At 33.6% G+C, this 17,355-nt stretch overlaps 1 protein-coding gene across 1 annotated transcript in view; it reads right to left on the bottom strand.

Moving 5' to 3' along the window:
• The window catches only part of LOC140163913 (uncharacterized), a 68,307-nt gene that overhangs the window by 26,055 nt on the left and 24,897 nt on the right, over positions 1-17,355 (bottom strand). Inside the window, exons 5-8 of the mRNA XM_072187218.1 lie at positions 10,398-10,515; positions 9,898-10,046; positions 9,155-9,247; positions 7,994-8,219 (exon numbers count right to left, since the gene is read on the bottom strand). Coding sequence (XP_072043319.1) covers positions 7,994-8,219; positions 9,155-9,247; positions 9,898-10,046; positions 10,398-10,515 — 586 coding nt within the window. The remainder of the gene's footprint in view (positions 1-7,993; positions 8,220-9,154; positions 9,248-9,897; positions 10,047-10,397; positions 10,516-17,355) is intronic.

The raw sequence follows: 17,355 nt of genomic DNA, 5'->3' as shown, positions 1-17,355 counted from the left end.
TCTGAGCATAATCGCAGCGTGAAATGGTCTGGATCAAACTTCTAAGATGCAGCATTGAGACCACCTTTGGGAATTTGTCTCAGACCTACAATCAAGTGCAAATTTCCCTGGGACACTTGTTCATATTTCGCGCCCTCTGTTCAATAAAACCGGTCATATGAAGTTCACCATGTGATATTTTATTTGTATAGTTTCCAACCTATTTCGAATCCCCTCCCTCCCCTACCAACCAATGTTGGAGCAAAAATATAGGCCATTTAAAAAATGAGGCGTTTGGTATACAACATTGAATAAGGGGTGCGGGGAGGGTCATTGAACTATGAAAGTGTCCCAGCAAATTTGTACTTGATTGTATAGGGATGCGAAAAATAATCTATTAATATCAATAAAATCGCCATAACTCTCGAACGCGTTGCTCGATTTTCATATTTTTTTCAGTGATGTCAAGATAATTTCATTATGCATTACATGATTAGCCAATTTTAAAAAAAATTATTAAAATAAACATTTTTTTGAATATCAAACCCTGCAATGCATGCATTTTTCAAGGAATATTTGACACATTGATTGCTTATATTAGAGTGGACATATAAATTCTCCTTTGGAAGAATTTACAAACATAATAAAAGCAAACCAAATAAGAAATTAAGAAAATATAGAAATAAATAGAACAGAATCATGATGTTTGTCTCATCATTGATCTTTCAAACTCATTACCCTATTTCAAATGCTATTATCGGAATGCACATTAAACTCTTTAATATAGGCCTTCAACTACCCATCACAGACACGCTAATTCAACGTAACAATGCCATGCCAAAAAGTGTATATACAATTATATACAATTACACATTTTAAATGTGCTTATTATTGGTATTCAAAATTTAAAAAAAGATATAAAGAGCAGGATTTAAAAGTAAACATATCGGCGACAATGAGCTTCGAACCGTAGGCCTCATGATCACAAGGCAGTAAGCAAACCACTACACCATGGTTGAGCTGTTGTTATTCATGCGAATTTATTTATAACAAGGATAACAAGAATTAATGACGCAATAACGGTCTACCAGAATAATATAACTTAAAAAGTAATATATATTTATTTAACATTATGGTAGACCGTGCTCATTTGGCTTAAATGAAGGAATAATTACCAATAAACATATCAAAGTTAGGAAGGTATGTATAATGTGACCGTGTATATTCAAAATATACGTTAGATAAATGCTGAATACGACCAAAACATAAGTTTTAATGAATGAATTCATTGGATCGAAGCTCAATAACACAATACAGTAGCATTGCAATGATAGGATTAAATACGCTGAAATTGAGTGCAATTGTCATCAGTCTCCCGGTGGCATAGAGTTACTGGCCTTGCTTCTCGCCCACGTGATCTCGAGTTCGAATCCATGTAATGCTATTTTTCTTTCTTTCTTTTTTATTCTTTTTTTCTTTCTTTCTTTTTTATTCTTTTTGTCTTTCTTTCTTTCTTTCTTTCTTTGTTTCTTTCTTTTTTTCTTCTTTTTTCTTTATGTTGCCAATTTACATTTACTTTTACCAATGAACTAAAGGGAAACAATTGTTTTGTTTTATGAATTTTTTGTTATTTCAGTAGGTATTTTTAACCGATTGTACTCTATATTTCCAATATGATTTAATTTTGATTAGTTTTAAATTGTTTTAAAAGTGAATTTTGAGATAATGCGCTTATAATAGCAATCATGTGTCAAATATGCCTTAAATAATGCATATATTACAGCGTTTTGATACCTAAAAATATTTAGTTTGACACAAAATGACAATTAAAGTAACCAAAAAATGTGCAATGTTATTTGTTTTAATTTAGTGAAAAAATCATGTCAATCGAACAGCAGCGTTTCACGAGTTATAGTAATTTTACTGAAAGTAATAGATTATTTTTTGTCTTCTTCAATACATAGGGATGCGAAAAATAATCTATTAATATCAATAAAATCGCCATAACTCTCGAACGCAACGTTCTCATTTCATCATATTTTTTTCAGTGATGTCAAGATAATTTCAATATGCATTACATGATTAGCCAATTTTTAAAAATTTATTAAAATAAACATTTTTTGAATATCAAACCCTGCAATGCATGCATTTTTCAAGGAATATTTGACACATTGATAGCTTATATTAGAGTGGACATATAAATTCTCCTTTGGAAGAATTTACAAACATAATAAAAGCAAACCAAATAAGAAATTAAGAAAATATAGAAATAAATAGAACAGAATCATGATGTTTGTCTCATCATTGATCTTTCAAACTCATAACCCATTTCAAATGCTATTATCGGAATGCACGTTAAACTCTTTAATATAGGCCTTCAACCACCCATCACAGACACGCTAATTCAACGTAACAATGCCATGCCAAAAAGTGTATATACAATTATATACAATTACACATTTTAAATGTGCTTATTATTGGTATTCAAAAATAAAAAAAGAGATAAAGAGCAGGATTTAAAAGTAAACATATCGGCGACAATGAGCTTCGAACCGTAGCCCTCATGATCACAAGGCAGTAAGCAAGCCACTACACCATGGTTGAGCTGTTGTTATTCATGCGAATTTATTTATAACAAGGATAACAAGAATTAATGACGCTTAATAACGGTCTACCAGAATAATATAACTTAAAAAGTAATATATATTTATTTAACATTATGGTAGACCGTGCTCATTTGGCTTAAATGGAGGAATAATTAACAATAAACATATCAAAGTTAGGAAGGTATGTATAATGTGACTGTGTATATTCAAAATATACGTTAGATAAATGCTGAATACGACCAAAACATGAGTTTTAATGAATGAATTCATTGGATCGAAGCTCAATAACACAATACAGTAGTATTGCAATGATAGGATTAAATACGCTGAAATCGAGTGCAATTGTCATCAGTCTCCCGGTGGCATAGAGTTACTGGCCTTGCTTCTCGCCCACGTGATCTCGAGTTCGAATCCATGTAATGCAATTTTTCTTTCTTTCTTTTTATTCTTTTGTCTTTCTTTCTTTTTTTATTCTTTTGTCTTTCTTTCTTTCTTTCTTTGTTTCTTTCTTTTTTCTTTCTTTTTTTTCTTTTTTCCTTTATGTTGCCAATTTACATTTACTTTTACCAATGAACTAAAGGGAAACAATTGTTTTGTTTTATGAATTTTTTTGTTATTTCAGTAGGTATTTTAACCGATTGTACTCTATATTTCCAATATGATTTAATTTTGATTAATTTTGAGATAATGCGCTTATAATAGCAATCATGTGTCAAATATGCCTTAAATAATGCATATATTACAGCGTTTTGATACCTACAAATATTTAGTTTGACAACAAATGACAATTAAAGTAACCAAAAAATGCGCAATGTTATTTGTTTTAAATTAGTGAAAAAATCATGTCAATCGAACAGCAGCGTTTCTTACGAGTTATGGTAATTTTACTGAAAGTAATAGATTATTTTTGTCTTCTTCAATACATGTATAGGGGATGCGAAAAAATAATCTATTAATATCAATAAAATCGCCATAACTCTCGAACGCGTTGCTCGATTTTCATATTTTTTTCAGTGATGTCAAGATAATTTCATTATGCATTACATGATTAGCCAATTTTAAAAAAAATTATTAAAATAAACATTTTTTTGAATATCAAACCCTGCAATGCATGCATTTTTCAAGGAATATTTGACACATTGATTGCTTATATTAGAGTGGACATATAAATTATCTTTTGGAAGAATTTACAAACAATAAAAGCAAACCAAATAAAAAATTAAGAAAATATAGAAATAAATAGAACAGAATCATGATGTTTGTCTCATCATTGATCTTTCAAACTCATTACCCTATTTCAAATGCTATTATCGGAATGCACGTTAAACTCTTTAATATAGGCCTCAACCACCCATCACAGACACGCTAATTCAACGTAACAATGCCATGCCAAAAGTGTATATACAATTATATACAATTACACATTTTAAATGTGCTTATTATTGGTATTCAAAAATATAAAAAAAGAGATAAAGAGCAGGATTTAAAAGTAAACATATCGGCGACAATGAGCTTGAACCGTAGCCCTCATGATCACAAGGCAGTAAGCAAACCACTACACCATGGTTGAGCTGTTGTTATTCATGCGAATTTATTTATAACAAGGATAACAAGAATTAATGACGCAATAACGGTCTACCAGAATAATATAACTTAAAAAGTAATATATATTTATTTAACATTATGGTAGACCGTGCTCATTTGGCTTAAATGAAGGAATAATTACCAATAAACATATCAAAGTTAGGAAGGTATGTATAATGTGACCGTGTATATTCAAAATATCGTTAGATAAATGCTGAATACGACCAAAACATGAGTTTTAATGAATGAATTCATTGGATCGAAGCTCAATAACACAATACAGTAGCATTGCAATGATAGGATTAAATACGCTGAAATCGAGTGCAATTGTCATCAGTCTCCCGGTGGCATAGAGTTACTGGCCTTGCTTCTCGCCCACGTGATCTCGAGTTCGAATCCATGTAATGCAATTTGTCTTTCTTTCTTTTTTATTCTTTTTGTCTTTCTTTCTTTTTTATTCTTTTTGTCTTTCTTTCTTTCTTTGTTTCTTTCTTTTTTTCTTTCTTTTTTTCTTCTTTTTTCCTTTATGTTGCCAATTTACATTTACTTTTACCAATGAACTAAAGGGAAACAATTGTTTTGTTTTATGAATTTTTTTGTTATTTCAGTAGGTATTTTTAACCGATTGTACTCTATATTTCCAATATGATTTAATTTTGATTAGTTTTAAATTGTTTTAAAAGTGAATTTTGAGATAATGCGCTTATAATAGCAATCATGTGTCAAATATGCCTTAAATAATGCATATATTACAGCGTTTTGATACCTAAAATATTTAGTTTGACAAAAATGACAATTAAAGTAACCAAAAATGCGCAATGTTATTTGTTTTAAATTAGTGAAAAAATCATGTCAATCGAACAGCAGCGTTTATGACGAGTTATGGTAATTTTACTGAAAGTAATAGATTATTTTTGTCTTCTTCAATACAATCAAGTGCAAATTTCCCTGGGACACTTGTTCATATTTAGCGCACTATGTTCAATAAACCCGGTCATATGAAGTTCGCCATGTGATATTTTATTTGTATAGTTTCCAACTTATTTCGAATCCCCTCCCTCCCCCACCCAACAATGTTGGAGCAAAAATAAAGGCCATTTAAAAAATGAGGCGTTTGGTATACAACATTGAATAAGGGGTGCGGGGAGGATCATTGAACTATGAAAGTGTCCCAGCAAATTTGCACTTGATTGTATAGGGGATGAGAAAAAAGAATCTATTAATAACAATAAAATCGCCATAACTCTCGAACGCGTTGCTCGATTTTCATATTTTTTTCAGTGATGTCAAGATAATTTCATTATGCATTACATGATTAGCCAATTTTTAAAAAAATTATTAAAATAAACATTTTTTTGAATATCAAACCCTGCAATGCATGCATTTTTCAAGGAATATTTGACACATTGATTGCTTATATTAGAGTGGACATATAAATTATCCTTTGGAAGAATTTACAAACATAATAAAAGCAAACCAAATAAGAAATTAAGAAAATATAGAAATAAATAGAACAGAATCATGATGTTTGTCTCATCATTGATCTTTCAAACTCATTACCCTATTTCAAATGCTATTATCGGAATGCACGTTAAACTCTTTAATATAGGCCTCAACCACCCATCACAGACACGCTAATTCAACGTAACAATGCCATGCCAAAAAGTGTATATACAATTATATACAATTACACATTTTAAATGTGCTTATTATTGGTATTCAAAAATATAAAAAAGAGATAAAGAGCAGGATTTAAAAGTAAACATATCGGCGACAATGAGCTTCGAACCGTAGCCCTCATGATCACAAGGCAGTAAGCAAACCACTACACCATGGTTGAGCTGTTGTTATTCATGCGAATTTATTTATAACAAGGATAACAAGAATTAATGGCCTTAATAACGGTCTACCAGAATAATATAACTTAAAAGTAATATATATTTATTTAACATTATGGTAGACCGTGCTCATTTGGCTTAAATGAAGGAATAATTACCAATAAACATATCAAAGTTAGGAAGGTATGTATAATGTGACCGTGTATATTCAAAATATACGTTAGATAAATGCTGAATACGACCAAAACATGAGTTTTAATGAATGAATTCATTGGATCGAAGCTCAATAACACAATACAGTAGCATTGCAATGATAGGATTAAATACGCTGAAATCGAGTGCAATTGTCATCAGTCTCCCGGTGGCATAGAGTTACTGGCCTTGCTTCTCGCCCACGTGATCTCGAGTTCGAATCCATGTAATGCAATTTGTCTTTCTTTCTTTTTTATTCTTTTGTCTTTCTTTCTTTTTTATTCTTTTTGTCTTTCTTTCTTTCTTTCTTTCTTTCTTTTTTTCTTTCCTTTTTTTTTTTTTTATGTTGCCAATTTACATTTACTTTTACCAATGAACTAAAGGGAAACAATTGTTTTGTTTTATGAATTTTTTTGTTATTTCAGTAGGTATTTTTAACCGATTGTACTCTATATTTCCAATATGATTTAATTTTGATTAGTTTTAAATTGTTTTAAAAGTGAATTTTGAGATAATGCGCTTATAATAGCAATCATGTGTCAAATATGCCTTAAATAATGCATATATTACAGCGTTTTGATACCTAAAAATATTTAGTTTGACAAAAATGACAATTAAAGTAACCAAAAATGCGCAATGTTATTTGTTTTAAATTAGTGAAAAAATCATGTCAATCGAACAGCAACGCGCTTTCTGAGTTATGGTAATTTTACTGAAAGTAATAGATTATTTTTGTCTTCTTCAATACAATCAAGTGCAAATTTCCCTGGGACACTTGTTCATATTTCGCATGACTCTGTTCAATAAAACCGGTCATATGAAGTTCACCATGTGATATTTTATTTGTATAGTTTCCAACCTATTTGAATCCTCCCTCCCCTCCAAACAATGTTGGAGCAAAATAAAGGCCATTTAAAAAATGAGGCGTTTGGTATACAACATTGAATAAGGGGTGCGGGAGGGTCATTGAACTATGAAAGTGTCCCAGCAAATTTGCACTTGATTGTAGGACATGGTACCAATGTATATCACACTTGCTGCAAGTCTTCAAAGTATCTCATCACACACAATTATATCAATATTGCTCATTATAATAACACATCTATTGTCCAAAATTTGGCCCGTAATATTTGACTGACCTATGGGGCTCATGTACACACGTGAAGGAATAATGCTCAAGTTCTATCAGTACAAGAACCCAAAGCACTGTTGCTGCTTATTTTAACTGAGAAACGGCCAGCCTTTTGTTTTAACATTCGGGACTCTGGGGCCCCTATGAACATCTGGGGTCAAAATGGGCAAAAGACACATCTATGGGTTAGGGCCCATAGGTGTGCCACATGATTAGCACTAGTGCTCTTGTAGTTTTAAGAGCTAGCGAGTTTCTTAATATCATCCTCCTTTCTCAAGAAAGTAAGCATTCTGCCCTTTGGAATGTTCAGATACATTGGAACCATGTAAACCTCTGTAATTTTTGCAAATAATATTTTCTTGCACAAAGGATCTTTCTTATAATAGTTTGTCTGCAAGAAGCAAAATGAAATAACAGGTTGAAAATAAATAAAATGTGTAGTTATTAATATTAGCCAAGAAATTATTTCAAATTTTTTTAAAAATACAAAATCAATAAAAATCAGTCCAAACCTGTCTCATTTCCCTAAATGTAGCTGCAACCCCTGACTCTGCTAACCTTTGTAACAATCATTCTGTCTTGGCTGGGGATGTTAACAAATATTTGTAGTAGGATATATTCAAACTTAAATTAATCTGAAGAAAAAATAAGAGCATGTTTACCTTGTTTTCTAAATTTCCGTCTGATGGGTTCTTTCCATATTCTTTTCTTTTTCCCTTTTCCTTGGGTGCACCAGAAGTAGTCCAATGATAGTGAAAGACACATGTCTAAATCAACATAGTGTTGAATGCCTTTGCCACAGGTACAAGCCACACAAAATCTATACCTCAATCCAGGTAGCCATGTTTTCTGAATATCCAGTACAGAATTATCCAAAAAGTCTCTGACCTATAGATAAAAATCACAAGAGCATATATGACACTTTCGACCTTATGATGAAATTTGGCTATTTTATTTTGATCATTTTGTAATGTTTTTGTTGTTTCACATTATACAGCACTATTTGTAAATTCCATCACATACTGACCTACTTATTATATTTAAGAAATAAAGGGTGCAGCATTATCCTTTACACGCAAATAATGTGTCCGAGGCAGTGGGGTGAGGCGCAGCCGAACCCATTATTTAAACGCTTTTACTGCCGAGGACACATTATTTGCGTGTAAAGGATAATGCTGCACCCTTTATTTCGATTCTATTACCACAAAATAGTGCGATTTAAAGAAAACAAATTTCAAGTTGTTTACCTCAATGTGGAGCGCCTACGCGTAGTCAAAGCGTAAGTGATAAAGTTCGTTGCCCTTGCCACTTTATTGCTAATTAATGGTCTGTCACGTGACGTGTTTCAACAAATCACAGTGTGCGATTTTGAATAATGGGTCGTGGGGGGTAAATAGAATTGATAATAAAGGGCTGTGCAATAATTATGAGCCCTGGGGGAGGGTAAAATTGGGGAGCAAAGATTTTTTGGCAGACCGAGAGGGGGCAATTTTTGGCACACCATTTGAAAATCTTACCCCTAGGGAGGGCTCATAATTATTACACAGCCCCTAGGTGGATCATGTTTACCAATTTATTGTTTCACATACAGCACTATTTGTAAATTGTATCTTTTTTGCCTTAAGTTTAACATGGGTAGGAAGGTGCCTCTGGGTCTGACAGACATACCAATGGTAACTAAGATATACCATGAATTGGAATTAAAAAAATGGCCTCAAGAAGGAGTCATTGATATGCCAGGTGGTCCATATTAACTTGTATCACATCTGTATGGACATTTTTGTACTATAAACCCAATCATTTAAATTCCTTGTTGTTTTTACCTTTTGTGATATGTCTCCACTTGCACTAGGTGTACATGGACAGCACTCACTGCCATTATCATCATCATCATCATCGTATGGTATTAAGGTGACCTGCCATGAATGGAAAGTGATTGGTAACATTTTACTCCAAATTATCAATAATTTCCTATAATAACCCCACACATCATTAAATGCAATGGGGAAACACATCTGTTGTTGTCATCTTTTTCTAAAGCAAGTACTGTATTTCTAAGGAAGAAATTGATATTTGGTATACAGGAAAATGCATAAAAAAGTTACTTGCTAGTTTATGCTTGGAGTCGCAGGCAAAATCAATAAATATTTCTCTAGCATTTATCGTCCAACAAGGTGATCCCCAGATAGATCACAAGCTTCACTTGCTTCGGTGTTCTCTATTTTGGCTGTTATATGATATATTTCTTACAATGTGTCTGACCAAATAAAATTCATGAAGAATCTACAACAATGACACCAAATGACCCCTGTGAAATCTGCTCCCAAGGATCAGTGACCTTGAATGACCTGTGACTTTGACCTACAACATAACTTACATAATGCCTCACTACTCATGGAGACTTGTATTTAAGTTACTAAGTTACATGAACATATTAAAGGTGCCTTAAACTTTGGAAAGACAAAGGAACATTTTGAATAATTTTGGAAAATGACCTCTATGTCCTGTGACCTTTGACCTAAATACATATACTGCATTTTTATTAGTCAGAGGGTAGTTCTCCTACCTTGATCTTATTTTTACACATCTGTAACTGAAATGTATGTGAGCTGCCTGCTGGGAAAATTCCCTCTTGTAGGTCCACTTCTCCTGCAATATCTTCCTGTTTTTGTGACCAACTTACAGCACAAGCAAGAAGTTGATAAAAGATGCCATCTGTAAATAAAAATGATCTTTGTAAAGTTTGTACAACTTAATTGAGATCAACTTATAGTCATGTTCATCCAGGAGACACATGTTGTTCTATAACTACAATGACTCCGACTATTTAATTCATGTAATGTGCCGAGTGCAATAAGACACTTTCAATACCCTACGTAATTTATCAAATGCTCTAGAAGTATTACCCTCTGGTGAAAATATTATATGCAAGACAATAATACAACAGTAGCTGGAGCTGATATGATTTATAATACTATGAAAAAGCATTTTTCACCCTCCTTTTTTCCAACCCCTGGGTCATTTGAAAATGGTAATTTAAAGTTGCTATTATATAAAAACACTCACCTGTCAGAAAGTCAAAGAAATCAATGAAGAACACTGTATGTCCAACAGGAGCCTCAGTGAGATCACATTTTTTCAAAGCTTTGATCGGAAGTCTTGCAGGAACATAATAACAGGTATTCTATATGAAAAGGAGAAAATGATATTACTTTGCTATTAAATTTACAATTCATGAAGAGCCAACAATTGTTCAATTACCCGGGGAATACTTTTTCCGACTGGGTGTGCTGCTCGAACTGCCAACCCCTTACCCATTTTTAAGGGTATTTTTGCCCAAAATAGGCCTCCATACACATTCGTTCAGGCATTACAAAATTTAGTGTGTGTACTGCGATCATGTGCTAGTATAACACTCTTTGACATGTCTACAATGCACTACATACACACAGGTGCATGGGCCTCAGAGTCTACTTCATAGCCACTTTTAAGTTATCATGATCATCAGTACAATCTGGCCTTCCCCTGCCCATGTAAGCGTCATCCAACAGCTATAAATCTTCTAAGGTTGGCTCACTCCAAAAACCGCTGAAGGGCGTATTACACTAAATCACTGCGCGAAAGGTGCACAGTTGTGATGAGTTCCGGTTAAAAGTATATGGCTACTGGAGACAATGTGGTGTCCTTAGGGACCATGTTCTTCGTGAGGTTGGCATGTTCTGATTTAAATGAACGATGCTAACCTATTAATGACTAAAATAGATATGAAATTATACAAATCGATTTCACAAGAAAAGTAGGCCCTGTCCGAATTACTGCTAACGGAACAAGTTTTAATGCTAGTTTTGGCGTTGAAATAGCGGCTTCGCAATGTTCCCCAAAATTGAAGCTTAAATGAAATTTCAGTCCTTAATTAATACAGGGATGACGTTAAAAGTGAAAAATATTGTCACGCCTGGTAGAAAACACCGCTTAAAAAAGTTGATTTTTACATGCTTTTCAATGGAGAAGTTATTTGGTGGTTTACGCCCTTGAACGAGCATGTTCATTGACATTGTGGCCACAGTTGTCTAGGCAACATTCTTAGTTGGAGTGGTCTAGTTTGTAAACGCATAATCTGATTGGACAATCGCATGATTTCGGGTGCCGTCTATCAGGCCGTAGATGACCGCACGTCATCATGAGTGTTAATAACGCGTAACACGCTTTTAGAGGTGCACGTATGTATCGCGTTGTATGCGTAGACTCGTGTGGAGTACACACACACGCCAGCAGTACGCGCAACATACGTGAAGTTGTAATCAAATTTCGTTCATTTTATAATAAGGGAAGTTTTTATGATGGTAACTTAGTTTTGCTTACAAAAATAGTTTACAGGTATTTAAATAATATTTAACAAAATCGTAGTGGACAGCTGGCATCCACTACTCACAACATTGGACCTGCCTGTCGTTTATCACACGGTAGAGGATAGTAAAAACAAAAATTCCTATCGTTTATTCTCTGAGAAACCTGAATGAAATTTAACATTTACCAGCTAAACCACTCCCACTGACTAAGATTATTAACTGAGCTGAGATAGTAAGTAGTTCTATTCTGCTTCTTTAATATTAACTAATACTATGTTCCATATTTTGGGAATGTACGAGGGTCATTCAAAAAGTTCTACCTCCATCGTCACATCTCTGTTGTCTTTCGTGCCAGGAAGTTGAAATTACTCATGATTATGCTCTTGGCTACGGCAAAATAAAAGTTATTTGATTAAAATGTGATTTGGTATGTTGGAAACTGTCTGAAAAGAAAGGCTAATTTTGATTAAAAAGATTGCCCACATCTATGTTGAAATCATTACAGATTTATTTCTGAAAATGATTAAATAGCTTTATTTCTGTTCCCGGCTTCTGTTCAAATAATTATCCAATATCTAATGCTGGCAAATAATACAGTTTTACTGGGTGTGGTGTATTTTGCACAACAAAACCGATACATGTTCAGAATAGCCTTCATATTGACCCTTTTCCATAGGTTGTTGATTTCGATCGGGTGAGCACTTGCTGGTTCAAGTCATATGTGACCTGTTACGGCGAATGAGCCGTAAATTCCTCCCCGGTCAAAACATGTATATTAAATGTAATTTTCATGATTATGATGTTATAAAATATACATCTATTTATTTTCCCATACCTGTTATTATCTTATGTAGGCCTATGCCTCTTGTATAAATTCTTATTCTTGGTATCTTATCTTTTGCTAGTTTCACAAAACTGCCCAGTGCTTGCTTGCTTTTGCATTCTTCCCCCTTTTTGTGCTCGTTCCTCTCATTGCATTTCTTTCTAAAACGGGCATCATTTCCAACTGGCATTTTAACAATGAGACACCATCTCATAGAGTTGAGTTTTTCATGATTGTATAATGTTCTTACATTCTTGCCATCTCAAATAATACTGTCATTGATTGTTTATGTGATGATGATCCACCAGAAAGGCCCTCTGCATTTGTTGCCACGTGTGTTTTGTCTTAGCCTTCATGGACTATTGCTTACTTTTTCAGAATAGGCTTTTCTGGGAGGCATCATCAAACAAATCTGGTGTATTATAATAAAAATGGGTCGTGAATACTATATGTACTTTTCATGATAATATTGATACAATAATATACATTTTATATTGCCATTCTTGGTTGTACCTACATCATTATTTAGTTGCCTACTGTTTAATATGTTTAATGATACCTTATGCGTGCTTCGTATAAATTCGTTTTCTCGGTATCTCTTATTTATATAATGTAATATAGACTCCATAGCTATACGCCGTAGAAGTGACGTCATAATCGGATTAACTACCATAGCAATAGATAAATACAATTTTTGAATAGACCGCCCTGCACTATAAGCAGATTGCACTAATCACCTGTGTATGTCAGCAAACATAGATTGAATACAATACCGCTCTTGTCAAAGATACTTATCTAACAGGTGCGAGTGATTAGCCTTTCTTTGACATCTATGGTTCAATGCATCGGTACCGCATGAACGTTGTAGTGCAGGGCGGTATAGTCAAAATTGTATTCATCTATTGCTATGGTAGTTAATCTGATTAACTACGTCACTTCTACGGCGTATATAGTCTATTATTTTTCGGTTTGTTGCTCGACTTGCTTCATCACACACTCAGTTGATCTCAAACAATATCTATTTTATCAATCATGCGTTTAGCGTCAATAATGATTCTTGTCTCACTATATTTTTTTTGTATAATCGTGATTATCTGATGCTTGGGTTTCTTTTGCCTACATTGTGCTATTAACAACTTTCATGTTAATTTAATTTATAATGATATATCTGTTCAATTCTCAATCTTTGGTTTGATATTTTTTACATTGCGTGCTGCTCTGAATATAATCATTGCCATCTAAATAATATATATTGGAATTGCAAATAAGTGTCAACTATATAGTGTGATAATGCTTCACAAGAATAACACACTGCCTTTTCATAGGCCTTTGGTCTATAGGCCTTTGATCTCCTTGTTTTGTTGCTCATATTATTATTTTTGGCCTCTCATTGGATGCATCATCACACATAGTTGGACTTGCAGCATATCACGGAATAGGCCTGGAAGCGGCACTAGAAATTAGCATGAAGCCGCATTTATATGTAAATAGCGTATTGTTATTTAAATTTGCGCCCAGACGTATTGAGGGCGACAGTCATGTTATCCAGACAGAGAATGTCTTGATGCGCCAGGCATGTCAAATTGCTGAGTGAATGTGTATAAATCCCCTTTCTGTATAGATAATAAGCTAGTACATTTCGTGTTCCAGTTTGTTATAACAAAAAAATAAGTATTATATTAAATATATTAAGTGTATAAACTTTGAAATTGACGTGAATTTGAAGTGCTGAGCTCCAAATCTAGCTAAATCGTGTAGTGTGAAATTATGCTGTGTGACCCCTCTGCGTGGTAGAATTATATTCATAAAACATTGAATTTAACATATAATATGGGCAGCCAACCACGATTTATCAGCATTTAAAAGATATATTAATTAACAAAGATAAATAATCAACAGTACAAATGACAATTTAACTAGTAAACAAGTCTGAAATCTTAAAATGTTGCCACGTGATTTCCCGAACACATGATATGTCTACATGTGACCATTATTCAGATTTACCGAAGTATTTGGAGTATGGTGCACGGCTTGCAGGCAACTGTGTATTTCTTTACCTCCGTATAAATCAATAATTCATGCTGGGAGCCAAGTAACATTCTGTCTGCTTAGTGCATATTGGTATTTTATTTTACTTGAGAGCATATAGAAATACATAAAGACGAATAAGGCGCCATGATAGAAAGCTATGGAAGGTCAGGTCGGGTATCAAAGGTTATTTTAACTTCAAATACTACTTGTGTTTCACACCTTGCCTCTGTCACGTATTTCCTTCATATTATTGACCTCAAGTCCTAATTTTGACTTTGCTATTGCAAAATGTCATTTCATATCAAATTAGTAGACTTTCTTTGAAAAAACATATCACTGGTGCCTGATGGGAATATCCGTCCGCCATTTCATTAAACTGGATCGTTTTAGCCTGGTTTGTGCCCAGATGTATTGAGGGCGCGCTATACTCTCATTGAACAGGCAAAGTTCGCAAAACTAACAACGTTGTTATTTGCCAATATCAATTAACATGATCCAAGGGGTCGAACATGAATTATTCATAACGGATCGATAACTGGCCTCACTTTCTAGCTAGTAAACCAGCGGAATTTTTCATAGGTTTTATTGCTAATAGAACAACCGTGAATTTAGTGTCACCCCTTGAGCATGTCACCGAGCTCACATTTAGCTACATTTCAATGTGGTCAGCTTAGTTTATGATGAATTTGTGTACTTTATATTTCCTGCTCCCCTTGAATTCCTGTTGTTTCTTAATTTGATTTTCTAATAAAGGCATATTTCTCAAACACAGGATGTTTGTGGCAATGTGGAAATATTTTCTCATCCCTGTTCCCCTCTCACATCTATATAGATGCTTGTATTGTAATTACCATCTTGCATTTTATGCATCTCATACTGTCCTGGACATCTAATCTGTTATTCACACTAATTCTCGTCATTATGTTATGTTACCTCAGTTATGTAACATATTGTATTGATTATGTGGCTTACGAGTCAGCTATCGTAAGATCTTTGAGCAATCGCTATTCCATCGTGTATTTGATACACATTGATGTGCTCAATTGTAATATTACTTAACTTTGTATAGCCTTGTTATCCCGGCTTGTTATACAAAGTTATACTTGTGTTATTTAAGTAAGTTTATATTTGTTTCTACCTGATATTTGTCTTGTATGTTTACATGTCCGATCCTACTTCTTTTAACTCTGAACTAGTCTCTGATCTTATTTTCCATCCTTTTTCCTTTATAATAGCTCACTACACCCGTCTGATGGTTTGTCTGATGATGCTGATGTCACAAATGCTAATGAAGCTCGCTGTACCTACTATGATTCAAGTACTATCTCGAATCACCAGCCTGGCATAAATGACTGTAATTTATCTCTCTTCCACTTAAATTCCAGTAGCCTTGCTAAACACTCAAATGATGTCATTGACTATCTTTCTGTTTTAAACAACCATTTTGACATCTATGGGTTCTCAGAAACCTGGTTTACTTCGGATGACAATTCTTTGCTTTGTGATTTTGGTGATTTCTCCGTTGAAAATTGTGTTAGAGAAAATCGTCGCGGCGGTGGAGTGTCATTATTTGTAAAGTCAAGTATCAATTATTCTATCAGACCTGATCTAGCCATCACCGCCGACGATTGTGACTCTCTGTTCATTGAAACAACCCATAACTCCCAAAAGATCATCATTGGCGTTGTTTATAAGCCAGAGTATGTCATATTTGCTGATTTCATCTTCTCTAACAAATACGCTCGCTCTTGTTTCTAGAGAGAATAAGACTTGTTTTATTATGGGTGACTTCAATATTGATCTTCTTGTCCACGAGCACAATTCCAAGGTTTCTGAATTTCTTAATTTATTTTACTCACATGATTACATCCCTACCATCACTCGACCCACCGCATTAAGACCAACAAAACGGTCACACCTCTGCAACACTAATCGACAACATATTTACTAACGACATCACTAGTATCATCAACTCTGGTATTGTTGTCACGGATTTATCCGATCACTTCCCTGTATTCATCACTAAACAAACTGACAACAACAAGCCAATCAAAACTACATTAACTCACCAACAGCGTCAATTCCACACGAACAACATCAATGGTTTAAAAAACGCGCTTTCTCTAGTTGATTGGCAGGTTGTTGAAAGTTCTACTAACCCAGATGATGCGTATAATATCTTCATTCATAAATTCAATGACCTTCTTAATATTCATTGTCCGCTAAAAAATAAAATAATTTCTAAACGCAATACCCCTAAAAAACCTTGGGTAACTAAAGCACTTATTAAATCTATTAAAACCAAGGATAAACTTTACAAAACTTACACTTCAAAACCGAACTCGGAAAATAAAAATACACTAATTATAGGAACTATTTAAACCAACTTCTTAGAATTAGTAAAAGAAATTATATTACAACTAAAATTGAAAATAATAAAAATGATACTAAAACAATGTGGCAAACGCTAAATAACTTATTAGGCCGTAATAAAAAATCTAAACTTCCTGAAGTTTTCGTAGATAAAGATGGCACTAAATTAACCGATAATAAACAAATTGCTGATCAATTTAATTCATTCTTTGCTAACATAGGTATATCACTGGCTAATAAGATTCCCGATCCATCTCCTGAGTTTAAGCATTCGTTCTCTTCAAACAATATCCCTCATAGTCTATTTCTATCTCCTACATGTTCCAATGAGATCATTAAATTAACTTCTAAACTTAAAAACAGTCACAGTAGTGGTGATGACTGCGTCAGCAATAATCTTCTAAAACAAATCATTCCTTCCATCAGCACCATACTTGCACATATCTTT

This window comes from Amphiura filiformis, chromosome 11, assembly GCF_039555335.1.
Source record: "Amphiura filiformis chromosome 11, Afil_fr2py, whole genome shotgun sequence".
Lineage (NCBI taxonomy): Eukaryota > Metazoa > Echinodermata > Ophiuroidea > Amphilepidida > Amphiuridae > Amphiura > Amphiura filiformis.
This window is presented reverse-complemented; position numbering and strand designations above follow the sequence as displayed.